Source organism: Papio anubis, chromosome 6, assembly GCF_008728515.1.
Source record: "Papio anubis isolate 15944 chromosome 6, Panubis1.0, whole genome shotgun sequence".
In the NCBI taxonomy this organism is placed as follows: domain Eukaryota; kingdom Metazoa; phylum Chordata; class Mammalia; order Primates; family Cercopithecidae; genus Papio; species Papio anubis.
The window spans coordinates 49,052,473-49,076,648 of record NC_044981.1 but is presented as its reverse complement, the minus strand read 5'-3'; the positions used below and the strand labels follow the sequence as shown (position 1 = coordinate 49,076,648).

Genomic DNA, 24,176 nt, shown 5'->3' with positions numbered 1-24,176 from the left:
GAAGCAGTATACTTTCATCATCATGCCTTTCCTCATCTGTGAGCGAAATGAATAGGACTCCTAAGACTTAGGCAGAGTAAGCTATGGATGGAAGAATTCTGGGTCCCTGGGTCTCTGAATGAGACACTGACAATAAAAAAGGTCCCCGATAACGAACATTCACATCAGACTATGATGAGTGAGAAATTAGCTTCTATTATGTTAAGCCACAGAAATTTTGGGAACTGTTATAACAGCTGGCATTATTCTCATCAGTATAGATATGATGGTCTTTATTTATGAATTAGGAAAATGAAACTCATCTAGGTTAAGTAACCAGTCCAAAGTCAGGCCCTACTTAAAAAATGATATTCTGAGGATAAGAGGTGGTAGGGGGAATACCAGGCAAAGGGTTAATAGATTTTCAAAGTGGCACAAAACAACTAATTTACATGAGCTAAGATGTCCAGGATAGGGTCTGAGAGTATATATTTTGAAATGAAAGAGAAGAGCAACAGTTACTAAGGATTTAAACTGAGAAAGGTTGATGGAGATCATACACAATATTTGAAACTGGTTCCCTTTCTTTTGCTGATACATATTTATGCCCTTCATTGTCCCACACTGTTTAAACATAAACAGACACACACACACACACACACACACACACACACACACACAGAGAGAGAGAGAGAGAGAGAGAGAGAATTTGATCTCCTATCATAACAAATTTCAGCTCAAGGTATTTATATTTACGAGCTTAAATAATCTGTACTTTCAGAACCCTGAGGATGTTATACAAGCTTTTGCAAATGCAGCAAAACTGTCCCAGGAAGCACACCACTCAAGCAGATGGAATTTCCTGCTGGTAATACTCTACAATGTCATTCATCTTGGAACATCCTAGGTAAGAAGGGAGTGATATGCAGGAATGACAAGATCATTGACTTCTTGTATTTATTTGAATAACCACCATTTCTGCAAACATTCTTCTTAAGTAAAATATGGAGGAGGTATCCACAGAAGTTGCCAATTCAAGAGTAATAAACATATAACAAGGGTGTTAATATTGGTCAAATTCCTTGAATGTTTTCGAGATAGAATAATTTCCACTCTAGAAGAGAATTATTTCCACCCTAGAAGAGTAAAATTATTCCAGTGTCTCTTCAAGAAGATCAGTTAAGCAAATCCAAGCCACTGTATTTTTCAGAGACTGACATCTTTCTGATATTATGGATACTAATGGATGAGGGCAATGTAATTAGCAAAGGAAAATTGAAAGAAGAGACTTGTAATAAAACAGCATACAAGGAGTTATACCTAATTATTACCTATAGATTTAAACCACTTAGATGAAAACATACGGGTTGGAAAAAAAGTTAAATGTGGTATTACTTTCATGGGACTCAATTCAAATATTTCTATCTCATTCAGAATAAAATATATCTATGTTATGGAGACCCCCCAAAATCCCCAGTCTAAATATCTGCCTTACTAAAACGTTCACTTTTCAAACACTTTATCAGGTGGAAAAACATTCAGCCAGTCAGAAGTTCTTCATCCCATTTGTTAGTAGGTACAATAATATTTGTAACAGAAAAGTTGTGAATTATTGGAATATAGTATAAATTTGCATCAAACAACCCTGTCTTATACATCCCTAAAATGATTTCTAAAAATAATGACTAATATGAGGGCTTTGAAAAAATTGCTAGGAGCTATTCATAAAGTGACTCCATTTAAAAGGAATATAGGAAAAATGATTTCTAAAATAATTTTTTAAAAGTGAAAACCAAAGGCAAGCATAGAAAGCTAGGGATATGCTCATGAAACCTGTTATGTCAGTAACAAGTGTTGTTTTAAAAAAAAAAAAAAGGTTCGTTTGCCAATTTGAATCCCCATCATAAGGCACCTTATTGTTCATTTATTGGCTCTTCACAAAGATTACATCATCTCTGTGTGGAAAGCCTTCAAGGATCCCCACATACTACTCCTTCATTGGTATTCCATAAAAATATCAACAATGTCAAGACTGTATTCAAATCTTCCCCAGAAAGAGGCAGAGTCAAGTACTGCAAAGTCATAGCAGTTTAACCTTCATGAGATTTATTTCTAAGTCTGCTCTATGAGGAATACAATCAATTAGGTATTTTTTTCTCCTATGCTCAATATTATACCAAAATGGGGGGGTATAATTGAACCCCAGTAATGTATTGGGTCATCAGGATGTTTGAGAAACTCATCTGGTCATGGCTAGACTATAACAATTTCAAGCAACAGTTTCAAGAGACAGTTAAGAAAAACTAAGTTACTAGCTATTGGTAACTAAAATGCACATATAAGTCAATGTACAAAATCCAGAAGATAAAGAAGAGATTTCAGTTTAAAAATGATGAAAGAAATAGTAGTATTCTTTCCCACAAGACAATAGAAAGGCCATATAAGAAAGCCAATGGACGGTTTTAGACACTAGAAACCTAGTTTTTGAATTTTTGAAAATGAAAAATGCCTAAAAAGTTTCTGGCTCTTGAAAAATATTTGATTGAGGGGGAAAACATTACCAAAATCACGGTCAATTCAAGAATTTATAAACATGAAATGGTAAGTATGGTGAAATTCACAGAGGAGTAAAACTGTACAAATGGAACAAACATTAGACCCACATTGGATCAAATTGCCAAAAATGCTGATAAACATCAACGATTTCAATGTCCCAGGAGGTTTGATGAATCAGAGTTGGGTCATGATTATTCTGTATACACCTAATACTGTCTGCAGGGTTCCAGGGGCCATGACCTAGTTCAGAACATGGCATCTTGCTGGCTGGAAAGGAGTAATCAGCTGTTACCACCAACCCAACCAAAATATGAGGATAAAAATATAAAAGAGAGTCATCAACAATGAAGTCACTCTTCTTGTCAGCTCAGGGTTATAATGAAGCCTATTTCAATTTAGATATAATGTCCTTGTACGTCAAAGATTAGGTTCTCCTTATATCCCAGTACAACTCATAATTTTAAAAACTGTGGGTCATGACTCATGACTCGACAGTGAGTTGTGAAATAAATTTAGTGGGTTTACAATGAACATTAGAAAAGAACACAAAATATGTAATCAAATTAAAATGTCATAGAATATTGCACATAAGCACTAAAACTTTAAAGAGTGTGTGTGTGTGTGTGTGTGTATGAAAGTGGGTTTGAGGGTTCTTACTATGTGGGGAGTGCAGGGATGCAAAAGGTCTGTTTGAGTCTAAATCTGTTTTCTAAGGTTTCATCAATGTGCCTGGAATTCAATAATGAAAGATTTATTTCTCTACACCCTGAAGATATTGGGGATTTCAAAAGCACACAATTAAGATAAGATGCTCCTCAAAAGGATAAAATCTTGTTTCATTAGTCAAGGCTGATAGCTATCTGTGAGCAGAGGCCACAGGAATAGAACACAAGTCAGGCACTTTTGGGATAGGAGAGGTATGCTGAAAGAGTAGGATGGTAAGACTCCAGAGATCATCCTAGGATTCCACATATTTGACCTGCACCCTTGCTGCTAATACAGATTGAGGATTCCCATACAGGATATTCCAGTGCTCTTGGCTACCATAAAAATCAGTAAGAACTGCGAACATACTTTTTGTGGCTCTTCCGTTTTGTACTGACCAGTACTTTCATAGACAGCATGGAGAAAAGTCTTTACTAGGATTGATAATTTTCAAACCAGTTAGAAATTTCATGAGCATTCATAAACAATCATCCTGGGTAGTGAAAAGGATTCCAAGGAACAATTAAATCAATGATATTTAAACATCATTATACATCAGAATCACCTAGGGAGTTTTAAAAACTTTAGATGCCTAAGCCATCCCCACAGAATGAGTTTCAGTTGATTTGGGGATGAGACCCAGGCACTTTGTAAGAAACCTTTTCAATTGACTCTACTGTGGAGTTGGGTTTGAGGACTACTCAAGTCCTATCATCCATATGATCCTTGAATCCCCTCTATTATCCTGAGCAAGTGTTTTGTTGTATTTTTAAACAAGGATAACTATAATTTTACCCCCATTTTTACTTAAAATGAGTAGAAATCTGTCTCCCTTTGGAATCAACCCATTAGTCATTTTTTTCTACTTTGCTCTTCCCCAATGTGGGTGTATGATAGGTTACAGCCATCTACCATATGCGAGCCTTTAGTACCAGCACACACAGGCAAACACAGCACAAGACCTAGAACATGGTAATAATAACACAGTAAATGTCAGTTGTCAATAATATTATTGTTGTGGTTGTTATTATCATGACTACTATCAGGGAACACAGCAAAGATGGCTGTTAAGAACAAAATCACCAAAGCAATTCTGCCAAGACAAATGTCAAGAACACACTACTTCTCAATGTTGTACAGTAAATGCTACATACTGAAAATCTGAAAAAAATTATAGATATTTGGTTTTGTGTTTCACTCACTACTTCCTACAGTGCCATATAGGCAAATAACGAATGCATGAAGTAACACAGATGTGTTCAAGGTGAGGCTTGGCAAAAGGCCCCGGCCTTTTATATTTTAAACAATAGCATTCTGCATGATGAAAGAACTTTCCTTTGACATTCAAAAAGTTCCCCACAATGTTAAAAAAAAACTTTCAACAATACTTCTCCTTAAAAGAAGATTGAATAAGAATATGTAAAGTTTAGACATTAATAGGAGAAAAAAAGGGAAAAGGTAAGTTGGATATAAAACAACTTCTGGGAATATATTTATTTCCATTTCTCTTTCTATACTACTGGTTAACCTCAACATCTCTCCAACTGAGCTGAGCTTATCCACCCATACAGCCATGAAAATTCACCATGTCTTTAGAGAGGTCTACTAGGATTAATACAATATGCTTTCAGTCTCAGTATCATGCCTAGACCCCTGTGAACTCTTCATAAAGGGTTATTTCTCCTGTAGATCATGTTGTACTGAATTACAATGAGTTAAGTTAGATTTACTTAAACTCTAAAATAAACAATAATGCAAATGACAAGAGCACTGCCAATTTCATGTTGCTGTTACTTAGAGGCTATTTGGAGAAGTACCCAAAACTTCCATTGTCTTATTTCCTATTACTACCAAGATTAGTAAATTAAATGATATTTTATGAATTATCTAAATCTTATATTAAGTCTAATTGAATCATCATTGTCAAGATAATTTAGGAAATTTACCTTAACTGTTAACTGACTTGCTTAATGGTACAGACAAAAATGAAACAGCATAATCTAACAAACCTGAGTTTCAAAGACATGCTAACCTTCCAGCATTATTTTGCTAAATTGAAAAGTCATACCTTCGACCAAGGAAGTGAGGAGGGTGACATTAGCTGCTTTCCGTCTTCCTGCTGGTAAGTTTAAGCCAAGCCTATCCAATTTCTCTCTCAGGCAGCGGCCCCCATTCTTCGATTTTGCTCTGTATAAAAACAAACAAAAACTAGGTTTTGAAAATTCACAATTCTGATGAAAATTATGAGATGATTTACCACATGGGGAATACACTATCAGATGGGAGACATCATGACTAAGGATTGAGGGTATGGTATCAGTTAGAAATTCTGTGCCAGAATACAGCTTTGTCTTACCTTCTCAAAATGCCTCCCAAGAGTGAAGCATTGAGGCACTCAGGTGGGGAGAGGCGCCTCTTTACCTCAGCAATGGTCACCTTGTATTTGGAAGTAGAACTAAGAAGGGACAAACGGCCAGGGACAGAGCAAAATAAGTCTGTGGGGTTGACCACACAGGTGCCACCTTGGGAGAAAAAAGTATAGCACATGTTAGTGACAGTGAAAGAAGCTAACTGCATGAGAGGCAGTTAACATCAAAAGACTGTACTGGATTTGGGAATACATGCTAACAGTTGTACTTATATATCCCCCAAATCATCACAGAGAGCTGCTCTGAATGTTCTTTCAAATACTACTCAGGGTTGTGTCTTTTCAATGTTTGTGAAGATGTCTGTGAGTGTGCAATTGTTAGGAAACATTGGCATCCTATGGAGTGTAGACCGCCTCACCAGTGTTAATTTTGGTAACATTCACACTAAGAAACGCTTCAGTGAATTAAAAACCTGAATTTCAATAGTTAGGTTCACAAGGAGTAGGTATTACTTATACATGGTTTTGTGTTTATGTACACACACAGATGCACAATGTACACAATGGATGGAAACGTTTTATCCACAATTACTGTCTTTTCCAAAGTGTTTGAAAACTGCCATATTTTCCTCATCCATCTGCCAATTAAAGGCACCACAGTCACTCACTCCCAGGCACTGCTAAAAACCAGTTACTCATTGAAAGAAATTTCCAATCCATACAGGTGATGGTAGGTTAAATACCTCTACTGTATGCCAGCCCTCAACATCAGCAAAATACCTAGAACACAGTAATTAATTATTATTATTAATTTAATAATTATTAAATGTTAGCTGACAATAATATTGATGTTGTAATTTTCATTGTCATTATTACTATTAGGGAGAAAAAATATATAATTGTCAGTAGCAAAATCATCAAGGCAATATTGCCATGCTGGGGTTCCTGGAACAGAAGCTTTCTGTCTCCAAGCTCCAGAAAGCCCCTTGAGCTTCAATCTCCTCCAGGAACAACAGTGTATGTTCCCTATCCTCGGGCAGTCAACAAGAACTGAAGAGGACTTGAGGATCCAAGGGTGATCATCTCTGAGAAGCATTTCCCACTGTCCAATTCCTCCCCCACTGCAAGACTTTGGAGCCGATGTCCACCCTGCTAGCATGGTGTCTATACAGTTCCGGAATCCAAAACTGCCTCATGCATTGAGCAATCTGAAGGCAGAGCTTTTAAGGGTCTAAGGCAAATTCAAAGTTGGCTTTTTGATCATGTTTTTATTTCTTCAGTTAGGGGCAATCTTACGACCCATATCCAGAAAAGGGAAAAGTTCTATGAGAGAAAAGAGGTTTTAAAAAAGTAGGTGGGGGAAGAAAAATGGGTAGAAGAGCATTGTCTAAAATATTTTTACTTCTCAGCATTTTAGAAGCACAAAATCTCAGACTCACCTCCAAACTTTTTGAGTCAGAATCTGCATTTTAATGAGAGCCCCAGATGATTCACGTGGTCATTAAAGTTTGAGAAGCACTGAACTAGGACTTACCACTTGCCTCCCAGGTATCTCCTACCCTCATTTACTAACTAGCACATATGGAATGTTACATCGATGGTAGAAATTCTGGCATTCAGATTCTGGTATTTTCCCTGGGCTGGGTTGCAAAAGAACCTGGGAGGACATTTTAAAAGGCAAAGGGATCCCAAACCTGAGGAGACAGAAAAAGTTAACCTTGCCCCACTCTTAAAATATTTCTACCCCTGTACCTTCTGGAATTCTTCCTGGCTGTCTTTTGGTTACCCAAGTTTTCCCTGCAAGTGCTGGAGACCAAGATCTTTCTCCCTAAGCATTCTAAAGCCCCTCCAAAAAACAACAACAAACCAACAAAAACCAGGAGAGTAAACACTAGGAATGTCAGGGTAGCCAACCATTTTCAGGCTAGAAGTTGGGTCCTGTGCACTCTGCCAAAACCTCCATGCTAGTGCCTGAAAACCTGTTCTCAGTTAGAAATCTGAGAGTTCATAATCTCAATTGTCAAATTAAAATCCACTTCTTGACATCAAACTTGTAGCCAATACAACGGCAAATCATGTAAACACCTGCTTTAGGAGCTAAAATCAAATTCTCCTGTGATTTCCCCCTCTTCGTATTCTTAGTGAGTTTAAAGCCAAAATACAATAATAAAAATTTGCCCCAGATTCCTGGACCTAAAACTACAATTTCACTTTTGTTATCAGTTTCACTCTGTACTTACAGATGCAAAATGCATTTCAAAAACAAATTCTTAAATGACTTCTGAAAATTTGAGATGAACAGGAAAGCAAGGTAGGTATTTATGAATCTGTATTTTAGAGTCATACTGTGAGAATTATGATCCTGATTATTTTAGGAATTAGATAAGTCTAAACCATATATATTAAACAAACAGAAATCAATGTCTTTATGCAAAATTCACATAGCCCTCTTCTAAAAATGGATCTCTACTCACAGTCACTATGAATCATAAGCAAATTTATATTCTTACATAAACTTTCCTGTCTTGCATACTAGCCAGTATACAAATGAGGACACAAAGAATCTCACCCAGTTGCCAGTTAGCTTCAAGTTTATGATGAGTGAGAGAACAGAGCGTTTGAGTATATGTATGAATTATTTGCTTGGATGCTAATGATAGGGAATAATACAATTTTAGAACTTTCTTATCTTTACTAATCTTCAGTGGATTAGAAACCTAATTTAGGGAGATGTAGATAATTATCATTTTTAAAAGAATTTGTTAGATCAATCTCCCCCAACTGGAAGACTTTTGGCAAAGTGAACCTTATGTGTTGAAAACCAGCTGCTCCCAGGGAAACCACTGAGTCTGCTACCCACCCACGTGCCAATTCCCTGGGCCCAGAGTCTCCCTCTCCTACATCTAGGTTGGGCTTCTGGCTTATGCTCAAGTAGACATTTATTAGGTAAGTTACACAAGCTGCATATTAAGAGTATGCTTTATGCACACACAAATTGCCTGAAGGATTTATTTTGTATTCAGGATTAGCCATCAACCATAGAGTCTTTTATTTTTTATGTCACAGCATCTTTAAAGGGAATTTCTGTTGCTTTGATACTTGGCATTGCTGCAGCCTTGGGGAACTCTCTAGTCCTGGCTAAAGATTTGGCAACTTGTAGAGTTTACAGCAACATGGGGAACCTGATATCTTTCTTCTCAGTGATTTATTCTTTAGAGAGGTGGAAAAAAGTAATAGGTCAGTATCACCAGGGTTTTGTCTTTAGATTGAAGGTACTGAGGGAGTGATACTTCTTTAAGGGAATCCAGACTACAGATGGTAATCATGAGATCTCAAAGAAGAACGTCGTGAAACATTGGCCCACACCAAGTCATTTACAGTAGTCATCCCCAGTGTTACTAGTTGAACTTCCTCATGGTGCTTGTGTCGCATGTCAGCTCTTACTGAAATTATGTGATAATCATTCTAGAGTCAGCATCCCAATTAGGAATGTCTTTGATTCTATAGCCAGTGTATTTATGCAGAACTTCTCCAGAGTTCATCCCTTTTCCATATACAGTTCACAGAAGCAATACTTTCACAAAGTTCACTATTTTTAAATTTGGAATTTGGAGATAGGGCTTTCTATTTTCAGTGATGCTGCAAATTCTGATGGGTAGCTATGGTAACAGCGGTAAGAAATGAGAAACTGTCTACTCAAGGTCCTTTGCCTAGGACATGGCTTTCATAAAAGGGACAACTTTGCCATAGCTGCAGGAAGAAGTCAGCCAGAGACTTCCGGCTCAGGTGTGACAAAACTAGGCACAAAATACATGGATGCAGATCCTCCAGCTGCCATACGTTGTTAGATCTTACTCGGTTTGAAGAAGCATGGAGTGGCTCTACCTTCGCTGCCTTGGCATAGCTGGGGACATCTCGACAAGTGCCTGCAGACAGTGTGGAGCAGTGGAAAGAGTACTGGTCTACGAGTAAGAATTTGACCAACTAGCGACTCATGAAACTTTGGGCCAATGACTCTGGGTCTCAGTCTGTCCATCTAAACAATGAAGACGCTCACACTTGCTCTACTTATCTCCCCACCTTGTAAGGACGTGCAAGGGGAAATGGATGCACGCATTCTTGGCAACCTGATTATAGGCCACCCAACCCCGTCATTTTTATTTTTTTTAAACAACTATCCCGTTGCAGGGTGTGAACTGCGGAGTAGGACAAGACAACTCCCCCACACCCCGCTCTCCCCAACACACACACACACTGCCACCGTCTGTGCTGCAACTGGATGGGAAAGACAAGCGCCGGCGCCTGGGTGAGCTTTTTCTCTTCTCATCCCAGGCTATTAGGGCAGAGGAAACAGCGGCGGCTGTCTCCAAGGAGCCGCGAGTCCCTGGAGCCTCTAAATCTGCCTCTGAGCCACACGCACGGCCTCCGCGCCTCCCCTCTCTCAGAACGCACCCAGCTGTGGCGAGAGGCCCCGCGCACTCTCCAGGTGCGATCAATACTTCCTACAGGGCTTCCGGGCGCTGGGCCGGTACGCGCATCCTCTCCAAAGCCACAGCGCCGCCCCACTTGTCGTAGCGTCGGTGTTGACATAATTAGACCAAATCTTGAGAGCAAAATAAATGTTCTGTTCGCCTTACAGCCAAACAGATGTTTACAATTCAAATGAAAGAAATACAAACGGCAGGGATTTTTCTTCTCCCCTTCTTCATCTCCAGTGATCGCTCGTTTTTTTCTGACACATTAAAAATGTGTAAGCGATTACAAGAGTTTCCTGTCCCTGTTTGTTCTACGGTAGCATTTCTGCGAGGTGCACCTGTGAGTTGGGTGGGTAGAATTATTCTCGGCTGCTTCCCCTCTAGCCTCTCACCCTTCCTAACCCTCCTCCCCCGTGTTACCCCTCCCCCACGGCAGCAGATATTAATTGTAATCAAACAGCAAAGGATGCGGACTTAATTGGAATCAAGTAGGCCTTTGATGATGTGTCAGGAGCGAATTGTGCTGTTTGGGGGAAGGGTATAACATTACAGATATAGCTGGATTACCAGGGCCGAATGTGCTTCTCCTTTTGTAGATTTTAGGCAGAACAAAAGAAAGAGAGGTGTGCGTGAAGAGACTGGCTGTTTTAATGTGGTGGTAGGCGTGTAATGGTGGATATTAGGGTGTGTGTATGGTGGGGGAGGGGGGGGAGATTAATCCCCATTCCCCAGTGCAGAAAGTGTTTTGGCTTCTGTTGATTTTCAAAGCAGTTAAAGAAATTAGAGAAAAGACTGTAGGCTGTTCTTCCCCTCTGCAACCCCCAACCCCTCAAAAAGATTTCCAACAAATCATGCCTCTGGATGCTTTGGCACAAGAGTTTTAGATTCCACATAAAGGAGACTGAATTTCAAACCTGCAGAATCTGCACTGAGGACCAAGGAGGCAGGCGAGGCTTGAGGTGTATCTCCGGCTCTATCTTCACCCATAACGGATGAACCATAGAGATGAGTTTTGGCTAGCGAGAGTAGAGATTCCAGGTAGTCCGTCTGGAATCCGAAGAGTACTGACAAAGGAAGAAGGGCAAGGCTTCCCATCCTCCTCCAATTGTACTCCTTCAGGAGCTGCTGAAAGAGCCAACGGTTTTCTCCAACCCGAATTCCAAGGCTCTGCGCCTTCTTGAAACCCAGAGAAGCAGAGGAAACCGCGTCCTCCTGCCAAGCAGCCTGCTGCCGGCCTTGAGGCCGGCTAAAGGGAAAAGTTCTACTCTGTTATTGGCAGACTGGGCAGCTGAAGCTAAGGTTCCATTTCAAGGAAGCATTTTTTTTTTCTTTAAAGAAATTAAATCAGATCTGACAATGTTTATACCGCGGCGTAAGTGCCTTTGCCTTGGCGTGCCAGTCACCTCTAAGCGATCTGACAAACTCAAACTCTCTTAAAACGTGCAGAGTTCAGATCATATTAATTCCCCCAAAATGTTTTGGTTCAAAGTAGTTTGTATTTTGTGTAGCCACGGGCAATCAGGAAAGCGCTCCTGCCTGCCCATGGCCGGGTCCGCTCCCTCTTCGCGTGGCCCAGAGGCTATGGCAGTATTTAAGCTTCTGATATTAGCCTGGGGCTGCAAGGCAGAATGATCACAAAGCGAAACAAGGGCGCTTCCCCTCTCCACTTTTTTCATTTTTTTCCTCTCCCGCCCCCCCCCCCCCCGCCCTTTTTAGTTGCCGTCCCGATTTCACGAAAGAGACTAGGGCCAAAATGTCACTTTCCACCCACGTAAGGAAAAGCTGGTTCTTCTCATCTAGCCCACTTCTGAGGTTCACAGCCACTATCCACTTGAACCCCCACCCTGAGATTCCAATATAGATCCATTTATTATGAGCTTCATAATCACCATCGTCATCAACATTGTTCACTTATTATTAAATACTCAGAGCAAGAAATGAAAGGGACCAGTGTCTGACAAAGGGGAGGGGGCCATAAGAGAGCCTCAGAAGATTCAGGGGGGAAAAAAGAGTGGGTTTTTCTTTCTTTTTTTAATGATTAAAAACACAGACGACTCCTGTAAATAGAAGCCTCATTTCTTCAAGAGATGCCTTTTGAAACCCGGTATCTGAATATTCAACGAAGGCAAAGCTCCACTCTGTACGTACAACATTAATATGATCTCTGCAGAATTTGCTACTCAGTAATATTAACATATCAAAGCCTACGCCCGAGGCGAAAGAAGCTATCGATACGCGAGCACAGGGTAAAGTAAAGATTATTGGTTCTGATGGTTGGAGTGGCGGAGCTGCGGGCAAAATCGTGCACACCATTAACCGAGAGTGAGCGCGCAGGGAGCTGCGCCTCCGAGGCGGTGGCAAATATTTTATCTAGGTGGTAATTACCTCGCTGCTGTCCCCTCTTCCACGAAGTCTTTGGCTATCGGGCCTTCATTACAGGCTAAAATAATGTAATTGCCACTTAACAAGTGAGTCAGGGCGACGCTATTTGTTCTTTACAAGTTGAAGTCACCAAATGTAAAGAACAACTGAGAACGCCCAAGCCCTCCACGCCACTGCAAACCAGGACAATGTCCGTGATTAACTTATGTAAAGTACATAGGCACCTATATTTCTTCAAGAACACCATTTGGGGTCTTTGAAAGTAGAATCTATTTATTTTTCCTCCCATAGTACATTCTAGAAACCATTAGAAATGTAAATTGATTCGGGAACTTAGCAGAAGAGAGAAAATGGTGAAAAGTTGTGCTTTGCAATAAACCATGTTTCATGTGGTGGGTCATCTGTAAAGCATGAACTGGAAAAGAAACAGACATTTTTATCTCAGCTGTTAGACAATATCGGGTTATATGAAGTAGGGCAGTATAGTAGAGCACTCGAGTTAATGTCTTCCTGATTTTTTATGAACACAAATAGTCTGAGCTGTTGATATCAGGGGTCCTGTGTACTGCCATGACAATTGAGAAAATAGGCTTCTTTAGGGTTTTGTAAAAGGGAGTTCTGAGATGAGGGGCTGGGCAGGCTGCAGCAAAATATACACCCTCTTTTGGGAATACACTTCCTTGCTACCCACTTGTAAATTGTCATGAACATTGATTGTTTCAGAGTAAACAGGCACGTATAGACACACACCCTCCTTTCCACGGCTCAACTAGGTTAACTGGCCTTTCTCTAAGACACGTGGAAATGGAATAAACTCAGCAGCTAAAATCTGAATTCCTACGAAGGGGGGTTTAGTCGCACAAGACAGACGTAAACCCCAAGTTACATTCCCTTTCTCTCTGGAGCTTCACTGTTCTCATATGACATCAATATTTGGTTTCAAGTAGCAGATTCAACGACGATTTTTAGGTGAAACGAATAGGGACCGAATTCTACAGGAATAATAAAGCATCACCTAAGGAGGATAATTTCTGTGACTCTGATAAAGTAGCTAACATTTTGGAGATACTTAAGAGCTTTGGCCTTTCTTGGGAATTGTGTGAGGGGGTGAGAGGGTGTCCCATAAATCTCTCCCCAGAAATTCAATTGATTCCAAAGCCTCTTCCTCTCCAGCTCCCTCCTCGGCCTCAAGTAATTCCGCCCTCTGTCAGATATCTTATGCTCAGATGCAGTTTCCAAGCATATGAGAAGGTGATCTTGGTATAAGTGTGGAACTGAATGCAAAACTGCAGTAGCAAAAGGCCGGCTGTGGGAGAAGCGGGCTCCCGTACCTAATTAGTGGCGCTGTCCTTCAGCACCACCGACGTCTCTACGCGCCCTGAGTGCTCTTGCCTCACCTTATTTTTACCCGTCCCAACAGACCTCTGATCAGCACATCTCACCTGGTCCCCTGTTCACTGTGTAAATTTTTTTTTTGCCTCCTCCAACAGCGTGCATTCAATATTCATCAGTCTTGGGCCTATTTTATTCCATTTCCATATGTCTGAGTACCAGCGTGGATGGCAAGCATAATACTCCTCATTTAAAAAATCTTTGTGGAGCTATACCACTAGTGTGTGTGTGTGTGTGTGTGTGTGTGAATCTCGATAGGGTGAACCAACAAGAGATGAGCAGCTCTCTTAAATGTAATGTAAACTACTTACATCCACTAGAACAATACCCAAGTTCCAAAGGAAAAGCACCCTTTGTTTTCTTTCCCCATCAGTTTAAATGGAGTTTACATTGGACATTGGGATGTAAAATCTGCAGTTTAAATGTGAAAGAATCAACTGATTTCTACCAGCACATTTCTGCATCCAGAAAAGCAAATCTTTCAAGAAACTTTCAAAGGGATGGAGAGGGGCTGAAGGACACTTATTTGGTCCCATCAGAAGAGACTCAGTTTTTGGTGTTCTGTTACTGCAGACAACTGTGGTCCTGAAGCAGGAATTAGTCTTGGTGAACAGACCACATCTTATTAATTCGTATGAAGTTAGGATAACAGCTGGTCCCTCTTGCCTTGTGTGCTGCTCGGGTTACTCAGCTTGCTAGGGAAATAAACTTCAGAAGCTTTGGGTACAGTTAAGTAGGGGAAGCTAGCAAAATCTGCACTGCCTCAAGGCCCTGAGAATGTCATAGTTCAAAACCTTTTGTCAAAATGGAGCATCTGAGATGCAGCCCCCTTTAGTGCCAGAGCTGAAAGCAACAGCTCTCTCCTCTCCTCTTGCCTTCCCCCACCTTCCAATTCCATGGGTAACTCTGGATTCAGATGTTTCCCTCAACAGATGGGAACAAGAAAGCTTTATCCAGTACAGTTAACACCACCTCCTCCTCCCACCCTCCCTTAAAGAAAGAAATGTTCTGGACACTTAGAAAAATAAGGGCAGCTACAATATTGGTGTTTCATTAGCCTCCCCTAAAGCCTCAATGATCTAGCCTTTCACAGAATCCTTCAAAGCCTCAAGCTAACACCATCACCTCAAACACCCAGGCTGTGGCTAGCACATTTAGGGCTAAAAAAGAAACTCTGCTTGAGGATGTGGTATTAGTGCTGGGGGAAGGGGCTGTGAGAAGCTTCTTTCTTTCTTTCTTTCTTTCTTTCTTTCTTTCTTTCTCTCTCTCTCTCTCTCTCTCTCTCTCTCTCTCTCTCTGCCTTTTTCTTTTTTCTTTCCTTCTGCCTCTAACTTTGATTCTGTTACTGGTCTGTGAGGAGCAACAAATATCTCCTATCACAAGCCTTCTGGGCACAGCCTGGGTTCAAACCTTAATGGAAGAAAGGAGGCTTTTAAACGTGGATATGCCAGTGTTGGACTAGAATAATTGACTAAGTATAATTGTTTTCTTAATCATCAGAAAAGGAATTTGAGCACAACCATATCTTCTAAACAAAGTAACAGATAGGAGAAGAATGTCTAGGGTTAACATGTTGTTACTTGTTACTTACCTCTTCTTATCACTCCACCTTGGCCATTGAGAACAAGCCCACACTGGGCTTCCACAGAGCCCTTAATAAAAGAAACAGAAATAACATTACTTAAATGGATACTCACATATATGACCATGTAGGTGAAGTCTTTTAGACTAGCCCATCTCTGAACTCTGTCTCAGTAGACATTTAAAAGCAAGCATTGAGCTGAAGCAAGCTTTCCAGCAAACATAATTTTTTAAAAATTGCAAGAAAAACTACAATCTAAAAGTTGTATAAATCTGAAGGTATGCATTTTACATCACCATACAAAATTACACTTCAAAGTGCCTGGGAGTCTTTCATCTTGGCATAAGAGAATGAGAAGCCCTTTGAGTCCCCATCAAGACACACAGCATATATACAGACAGTGTACACTCAGCACTTTCTGAGTAGAGCAAATCACACCTAGAGTGTCAAGTCTGGGACTGTGGGTTTCTTGAGGACACAGAGGAACTATTTCATATGCAGGATTCAGGATGTCTTATAGAGGTTTTGTTTTACCCCAACTGTAGGAACATCCTATAATGCCACCCAAAATGGACCCTTATGAAGGAAAAACCTTCAGGTTCACTCACTGTAGACCTTCAAGATCCTAATGGATTGAGGAATCCCTGGAGCTGGAGAGATGGAAAGGGTTTGCTGATTTTTGATTAAGAAAAATAAAAATTTCTCCCTGTCTGTCCTTTTCTTTTTTCCCAAATCGAAATGTGTTAAAGGCTCATTTTCCTTTACAAACAAACGAGGTATTGGACATGAAAGAGGGCTTGAAGGGTGTTAACCTACCCAACAGCCCGTGAAGAGTTAAGTAAATGCGGAGAGAGTCGGTGCATAATAAAAACCCACTTTACAAAACAACCTTTACAACCCTGGCTCCCTTTCGCCTCCCCATTTTCACCATATTGAGGCAGGCCTGTAAGACCCCCCTTTTCAACCTACTCACGAGCTCTTTCTTATTTTAAATGTTCTGCCTTAAAGTGATTATCAAATCAATATGAAAAAAAAAAAACTTGGAGACTGAGCATAAATTAAAGCGGTGATGGGAAAAGGTGTGACAGTTTCCTTTGTTGGCCATAGCAAATCTTTTTAGGGGACTCAAAGATGGAACTGAAGCCACAAGACTGTTTGCATCTGTTAGGCAGACTTAGACCGCCCTCCAAACCATTGGACTTTCACTTAAAATTCTGTGCAGGGAAAAGTATATTTACATTTGTTGCATTTGAAATGAGGCATATGCTGATGAATGTTTTAAAAAGGAAGAAATAAAAGGAGAGAGACGGGTTTCTCCCACACACTCCCTCCCCATTTCTTGTTTTAGAAGTAGCTATGTCTCTTTCTTTTTCATTCTGCCAACTTGGTGCAAGAACAGTGGAAGAAAATAACTTGTCAGATTTACAAACTTGCTACATAGCATTCATAGGTTAGATAGATAAAGATGGATATATATTATGATATATACATACATGGATATATCTATGTAAGGGTATAAACGTGTATCACACGCAGTACTATATTTCTTCTAGTATCTTGGAGTGTGTCCCTTAGTAAGAGTAATCTTGCTTCAATATGAGTAATAAAAGAGAAAAGGGACATTTGTTTGTGGAAAAAGAGATAGGCTCAGGAAAAGGTTTCAAAATATCTGAAATGTAGATGATAAATGGTTTCAAAGCTCTCCAAGGCAGTGAACTACTTTTTCTCCCACTCTCTGGCGCACGGTTACAATGTTTATTTTCTTAGAAGAAACGAACCTTGGTTTCTTCACTTAACAAACTTTTTTCCCTCATAAGTAAAACATGTTGTTTGGTCGGATGACATTGCATAAATGACCAGTTGAATGGCACTAAGTCGAAAATGGGATAAACTACGGTGTCCTTTTGCACGGGATTCGCTCTTTGTCTAGTGCTTGCAAATGTTCTAATCCCCTCTTTTGAAAAATGCCCGGCTTTGTGCCTAGCACAGAAAAAAAATTTGTACAGATACAAAAAAATCAGCAACAGACGCGGCTATTAAAAGGAGTAAATAGGTTTTAGTTGAGCTAAGCATTGAATGGCAGATTTTTTCCCTCTTGAGACATAAGGGGATCCTTGTGAAAAATGTAAAAATGCCCAGAGCGTATAAAATTATTTTGTGAATATAAATGTAGAAAGTCAAGGTTTATGCAGCCAAATCTTTTTTCTTGTGTACTGATCTTACTGCTATGGCTCTTTGTTGGAACTGTAAGGGCTTTCACTTTAATTTAAAAATAATCTCTTGCTCAAAGGTAAATGAGGAGGAAAGATTTTCTGTGCGCAACAAGGGATCTCTTACGTCTCCAACTTGTGTTCTTAGACTATTTCCCTATTTGTCCAGAGAGTGTGAAGAAGGTGGCCAGCTTTGTGCAGACAGAAAAAGTAGGAACTCACAGATAGAACTGCACTTTCAGCTAAAAGGAGCTAAAAATATGGGTCTTTTGAATTCTTTTCTGGGTATTTGTGGGTTCATTTGTTTGAAATATGCCTATGGCAACATAATTGCCTACTTATAAATTCTATTGTTGGCAAAATATGTGCAAACATGTGTTAAGAAATAAAATAGAAGAGGGATCATCTGATTGAGTGATGGCCTCCACAGTGTCTGAATACCTTCCTTCCTTCCTTCCTTCTTTTTCTCCCTTCTTTCCTTTTCTCCTTCCTCCCTTCCTTCTTTATTTTTCCCCTCTTTTGCTACCTTTATTGCCTCATTTTTGTCTTTTTAAGGAGGTGCATGTTACATAAAATGTAATGGCTTGAAGAGCAAAAATAAACACGTAAATTACCTAACTGGGCTGTGGTTTTGAGTGCACATCAGGCGGAGAGAATTGAACTCAACCTACACCCCGGTAAAGTGCACTATGCAGATTATTTCCTTAGGGTAGACCTTTGAGATTTTCATTTGCGATTCTTTACTTTCCATAGATATCTAGTGAATTTGGTGAAACTTTTGCTCAAGCTTACAGTCCCAACAATTTTCTTAGAACAAGCCTATTTGTAGTAAAATCTCCACAAGCTCAGTCTGAGACAAACATCTGGGACGCCTTGGAAGACCCTGTAAAGTGCGGAGATTGAGAGTACGATTGGTCATCAATTTATTGGGTCTTACTCTGAGTCCAGTTGGCCCAACCCCAGACTTCTCGATCTCCTCCACCTTATTCCCTCAGGGTCACAAATGTTGATTCACATACGACTTCTGTGAGGACAAACCAAAGGTCGAGGGCCCCAGCCGCCCGGACTGCCGCGCGTCCAGGTGAAATGCCTGGATCCAATGAGAGGAAAAGAACAGGCACACTCCTCCTCTAATTGTTTTGATAACTTTCCATAAGTGGGGTGTGTGTGTGTGTGTGTGTGTGTGTGTGTGTGAGAGAGAGAGAGAGAGAGAGAGAGAGAGGAGAGAAGAGAGAGAGACGCTTTACAAACGGAGCCTTAATGGGGCGGGAGGGGGAGGGCGAAGAGGGGAGGGAGCAGACAAATTCGCTGCATGCTTATTTACCTGCAAGTCGTCTGCTCCCGCGGCGGCCAGCCCCAGGCTGGGCCCTGGCAGGAGTCTTTGATCTGGGTGCATTCCATACTGAGAGCCATGGCTCATGAGGGACAGGTCGTGGCGGCGGTAGGCATCGAGGCAGCCCAGCTCCCGCCTCTGCTCGTCCAGGCAGGACGACTTGAGCGCCCGCGCATTGTGCAGGTTAATAAAGTCGGTGGGCTCCCCGTGGTGGATCTGCTGGTAGTACTGTTGCGAGTGGTGGAGCGAGTTCAGAGAGTAGGCGTCGGGGGTGACGGCCGGGTGGCTGTGCTGAAACTCGTAATGGAAGGACTGGTGGTGGAGCGGGGTGTACTGGTGGTTAGTGGAGAAGTAGGGGGACGCAAACTCGGTGCCGGTGGTGGAGTAAGTTAAAGGAGAGGAGGAGGAATAGGCGACAGTGGAATTGGCTACGGACTCCAGACAGCCAAGCTGCATCAAACGGTAGCTGTTTGATCCGTCGTGACGTATCTGGAAGGAAGAGGGGGAAAAGGGAGAGCAGAAAAACTTGAGGTTTGTCATTTTGCAACCAAGGCGCCACTCTCCCAGAGCCAGGAGCTTTCTCTGGCACTCCAAGGAAAGCGAGCGCGTAAGACTCGGGCCGAGCCGAAGCCGGGTCTCAGCGTCTTCACCAGAGAGCCTTTGCAAACAGGCGAACTGGGGGTGGGCGGCCTCGTCCTCATAGTCTACAGAGCGGAAAAAAATCCCCCACCCTATATAGGTGCGGGTGACACCACACACGCACACACACACACAGACACACACGCACAGACACACACACAGCCCCTGCCCAACTTGTGCAGGGAGCTTAGCGTTGGGATCCAAGTTTGCAACTGACTCCGGGGCCGCGGTAGCAGAGGAACGAGTCCACCCGAAAAGAGCGCTGGCCCGCGCCGCCTTGCCTCTCCAACTAGACCCCAGCATCGAAATTCTGCGCCTGTTTATGCCGAGATGTTCGGCCCGGGCTGCTCAAAATCATTGTCCATATATTTTTAAAAATCCAGTGTGCAAATCGTTCAACTTGCTCCCTTCCTTAGTCATTTGAGGGAGGGAATCCGACTCCCTCTTTTCTGCTTCCTTTTCCTTGAATAAGCCCATTCCAAAAGGGGTGAGTTTTCCCCATCCCCCTTGTCCACCTACTACTCCCCCATCAGTCCCTTTTCGTTGCTTTTCTGAGAATCTTTTTTCCGTCTCTATCTCTTTCTCCTCACCCCCCCTCCCTTTTATTATTAGGATTATGTTTTCCCGCTCATTATGGCAAATGTTTCTTAACGTGGCAGAGAGTTGCCCTCCCTGGCGACAGATGTCATAACGAACTTTCTCCCCTTTCCTTCCTTAACTTCCCCCGAAAGACAGATTATAATTAAACGTAACGGTCCAATATAGATTAGAGACAGGGGAGGCTGCCACCGCCGCCGCCACCGCCGCCGCCGCCACACACACGCGCGCTCAAAAAAAAAAAAAAAAAAAAAAAGTAATAATACCTCGGCATCGTGGACTAGTCCCGGAAAGGTAGTTGACATGTTGGGTTTCTCCGAAAGCTTACGATGCAATTTCCCCCTCCAAAAAAAGAATCGGGAAAAAAAATCCAAAGTTCTTGTATTTTCCAATTTTTAAAGGAAAAAGATGTTCTATAGATAGATATCTAAATTGTAACGGTTTTGCCCGGATCAGATAGCTCCTTGCCTCGTACCCACTTAAAAACCTGTAGGAACAAAATTTTCCCTCTGCACAAAAGCAGCTCCCTGGAACAGATTTTGTACTTGCTGAGTATTTCTTTGGCTGATGTCGTAGGTCCCTTGGTAATATAGAAGTTTTGAAAATTAAGCATCAGCACTGAGAACTGGGAGGACAATAGGCAGAAGAGATTTATCCCAGGAGACAAGGAATAAATATTGTATCTTCGCCTAATAAGGAACTGGAGGTTCTTTCAACATTTTTATCCATTTTTTCCAACCTTTATCATGCTTTTCTATACCGACTGAGGTGGGGACTCATCTCTGTGGAGAGTATTTGCACACATTTTATTGTGAAGCTAGATATCTAGCTCCAATATATGTATATTAGAGATAGAAATATATATTAATTAAAGCTTCCTTTTATATGGGTAAGTGTTCATTCCTATTGGTTCCACTCCCTGGATGCTGAAAGCTGCTTTTTCCAACAACCACCCGAATCAATTTTGCCCAGATTGGGGTGTCTGCCTTCGCCCAAGTGGAAACAATGCTGATCTTTCCATGTTTACATTGAATTTGGGTTCTTTCCCCTTTTTTGAAAGGCAAAATCAGGCGGTGGCTTACACTTTTCAGCAGCTTTAAAAATAAATAACGGTGATGGACAGTCCCAAGTTTCCATCATCAGGAAATGGTGTAACTGGTAATGCATTTAGGAAAAATGCAAGGGAATAAAGATTTGAGACAAGATTCTACATTTAGGCAAAATGTTGTCTTTCACTCCTCAACCCAAACCATATCCCCCCTCTTTTGTGCTTTTCTTCTTTCCTTTTGGAAACAGTACTGGTAGTGGTGGGGTGTAGACCGTTTAGCAGTAGCATTAGGTTTTGGAACACCATTACCCCCAAAATAACCCTTAAATGCTTGGAAGTTATATTTTATAAATAGAGGGCAGGAAGGAAGCAGTGCACACCTATTTCCATCTCTTCAGTGGATTTCTTGACTTTCAAACAGTTTTTGAGCTTTCCTTCGTTCAAAATTCAGCTTCCTTCACCAAGCTGTCTAGTGCCTGGAGGGGGTGGTGGTGGCTATAAACCTGAAATACTGAGGCTTTGCTCCTCAGTGTCTATATTACAAGAAAGAACTGGCTGGCCCCACAGACTCATCTCATAGATAGAAGGGGTAATTCAGTCTTAATTGCCATTTCATTTGGTTTGCTTTCAAGTGTTTAAGCTGAGAAGGTGTCTTAATAATAAGCCGCAGGCAAACAGGCATGTGGCTTTTTTTTTTTTTTCTTAGGTTGGGGTTTGGGAGGGTTTATTAGGATCTGCTCATGCAGGCTAACTGGGGCTGTCACTCAGAGCTCTTTGCTTTATACAAATGGACAAAGGCACACGACAAGAATTGAAATGTATTGTCTGAAATGGAGATACACGATTCTTCAGCCCCTCATGGGGTCAGCAGCCAACACTTGCTCCCTATTTCAAGGTGTGCCAGTGCCGCCCGCCCCACCGCCCTCCTTGAAATTCCATATTTTGGCCTAATGAGGTAAGAAGACTGAGAGACCAATGATGACCAAAAGGAAGAATATCCAGCTTGATCTTTAAGTAAAAGGAGTAAAATGAGTGCTGTTGGCTCTAGGGGTTGAATCCCAAAAATGTTTGCTGTGGAGTCTTTGTTTACCAGGTCTGAGTGGGGCCTCCATAGCTAACCAACAGAGAAAATAACTAATCAAATCATCTCTGGTAGGTGGAGACTGCCCCCACGACCTTAACCCAGGCACCCCAGTCCCTGGGAAAGTGCAGACCACTCCCGGGAAGAATACGTAGGACCCACAGGTTATCTTGGGGAATGCCCAGGTGCGCTTTTCCTGATGGATGATATTGGCTATCCCTTCTCAGACATGTTGCAATCTCCTTCCAAACCCCTCTACTGTCAGATACATCTTCATTGAAGGTGAAAGTACCTTCTTTTCCCAGTTTAGGTCCAGGCAGCAGACATAAAACCCTCTCCCTGGGGAACAACAATGAGGAGGCTCAGGAAGCTGTGGCCGCCTGCCCTGCCTGCTGGCCCAGCGTGTTTGGTCCACATGTTTGTTCCCGTCTGGAATAAGAGCCACACATAGCCCCCTCACCCCTGCCACCACACTCAGAAGATGTAGCTTTATGATAGTCTTGGTAATGAGCTCTAGCCTTGAATTCAGTACACCCCACGGAGTAACCTCCAGTAGCCCAGACCCTGTGAACATCAGGACATCACCAACTAACTGGCAATCATCCCATTCTACCCCCTAACCCCACTTTCATCGTTCACTTTCCTGAGTGACGTTTAGGTATCCAAACAAAGAGTGTCCAGGGTTTAACTTATGTGCTTGTTGAACTCTTGTGGACTCGAGGGGAACCTAAAGATACTGAAGAATGAGGGTGGGGGGAAAAAAAACCCTTTCATTTGTACTTAAGGAAAATGAAGTAAGAAGGATAAAATGCCTCTCCTTTAGTTTCGAGATTTCCTTTGCCAGGGCCCTTGACCACCTTAGAAAGCGTCTCTCTTAACCCTATGTCTTGGCTTCCCACATCAGCATCTAAACTGCAGGGAAACTTCATTTGGCCAACTGCTCCCTCCCACCTCATCCCAACTTAAAAAAAATTTAAAAAGCTGTTTCCCCCTGAAAGAAACAAAGTTGAGGAAATCATCCATGCCATATGCACATACTGGTCAGCGCTCCCTTCCATCTGCTCTGGGGTTGCTCAGCGCGCCCCTTTTCTAAAGAAACTCATTGAGGCAGGTGTGTGGTGTGTTTTGTGCCTCTGTGTGTGTGTGTGTGATGTGTGCATGTGTAGCGTTCACTTCTGTCAGACACCCCACCATCCAATTAATAGTCTTGAGCAATTAATAAGCGTTGTGTGACTTGACCCAAAGACTGGGCATTTTAGCAAAGTTGATTCCTCTTTCTCTGTTTTGCTTCTTTTCCGGAGAGTGATTGGCCATTCATTTTCCAGTGGGTGGCGTAATTGAATTAACTGGCCACAGCACTCTGGAGACTCGGTGACTATTGCCTGGGGCCCCCTCCAACAGGAAAACCATGGTGCGCATTCCAGCCTCAGTCAGAGGCCAGGCCGACGTCAGTCACTCAAAATAGCCGGCAAGAGCAGGGTGGATATGCTGCTGGCCTTGCACCCCAGAAGCTGAAAAGGTTGTTCCTCAGCGCTTAGTACTCCTGTTCTTCCTTCTGGTTCCATGCTCCACATGCCAAGAAGGAATGTCTTCTGGCAGTCAGTTTAGGATTCTGCAAAGAAATCTTTATATATATATCATTACTGTCTTGTTCAGGATCCAGAGCTGGAAGAGTTTTGGGGTAGTCGCAAATTCCTTCCTAGGCTTTTAGGCCAGTGTCATTCATATCACTCCAGTTTTCATCCAATCTCAAACATCTTCACTGAAAGAGTTTGCCACTCTACTCTGTGTTTGAGGTTGGTGAAAAATTACAAACGAACTCATGCCTA

General features: G+C 41.8%; 1 protein-coding gene across 1 annotated transcript in view; it reads right to left on the bottom strand.

The window, feature by feature from the left end:
* The window catches only part of TFAP2D (transcription factor AP-2 delta), a 58,345-nt gene extending 37,951 nt beyond the window's left edge, over positions 1–20,394 (bottom strand). Inside the window, exons 1-4 of the mRNA XM_021937363.2 lie at positions 18,974–20,394; positions 15,449–15,509; positions 5,597–5,762; positions 5,309–5,427 (exon numbers count right to left, since the gene is read on the bottom strand). Of these exons, the coding sequence (XP_021793055.2) occupies positions 5,309–5,427; positions 5,597–5,762; positions 15,449–15,509; positions 18,974–19,924 (1,297 nt within the window). The 5' untranslated portion in view covers positions 19,925–20,394. The remainder of the gene's footprint in view (positions 1–5,308; positions 5,428–5,596; positions 5,763–15,448; positions 15,510–18,973) is intronic.
* Between the last annotated feature and the right edge of the window lie 3,782 nt (positions 20,395–24,176).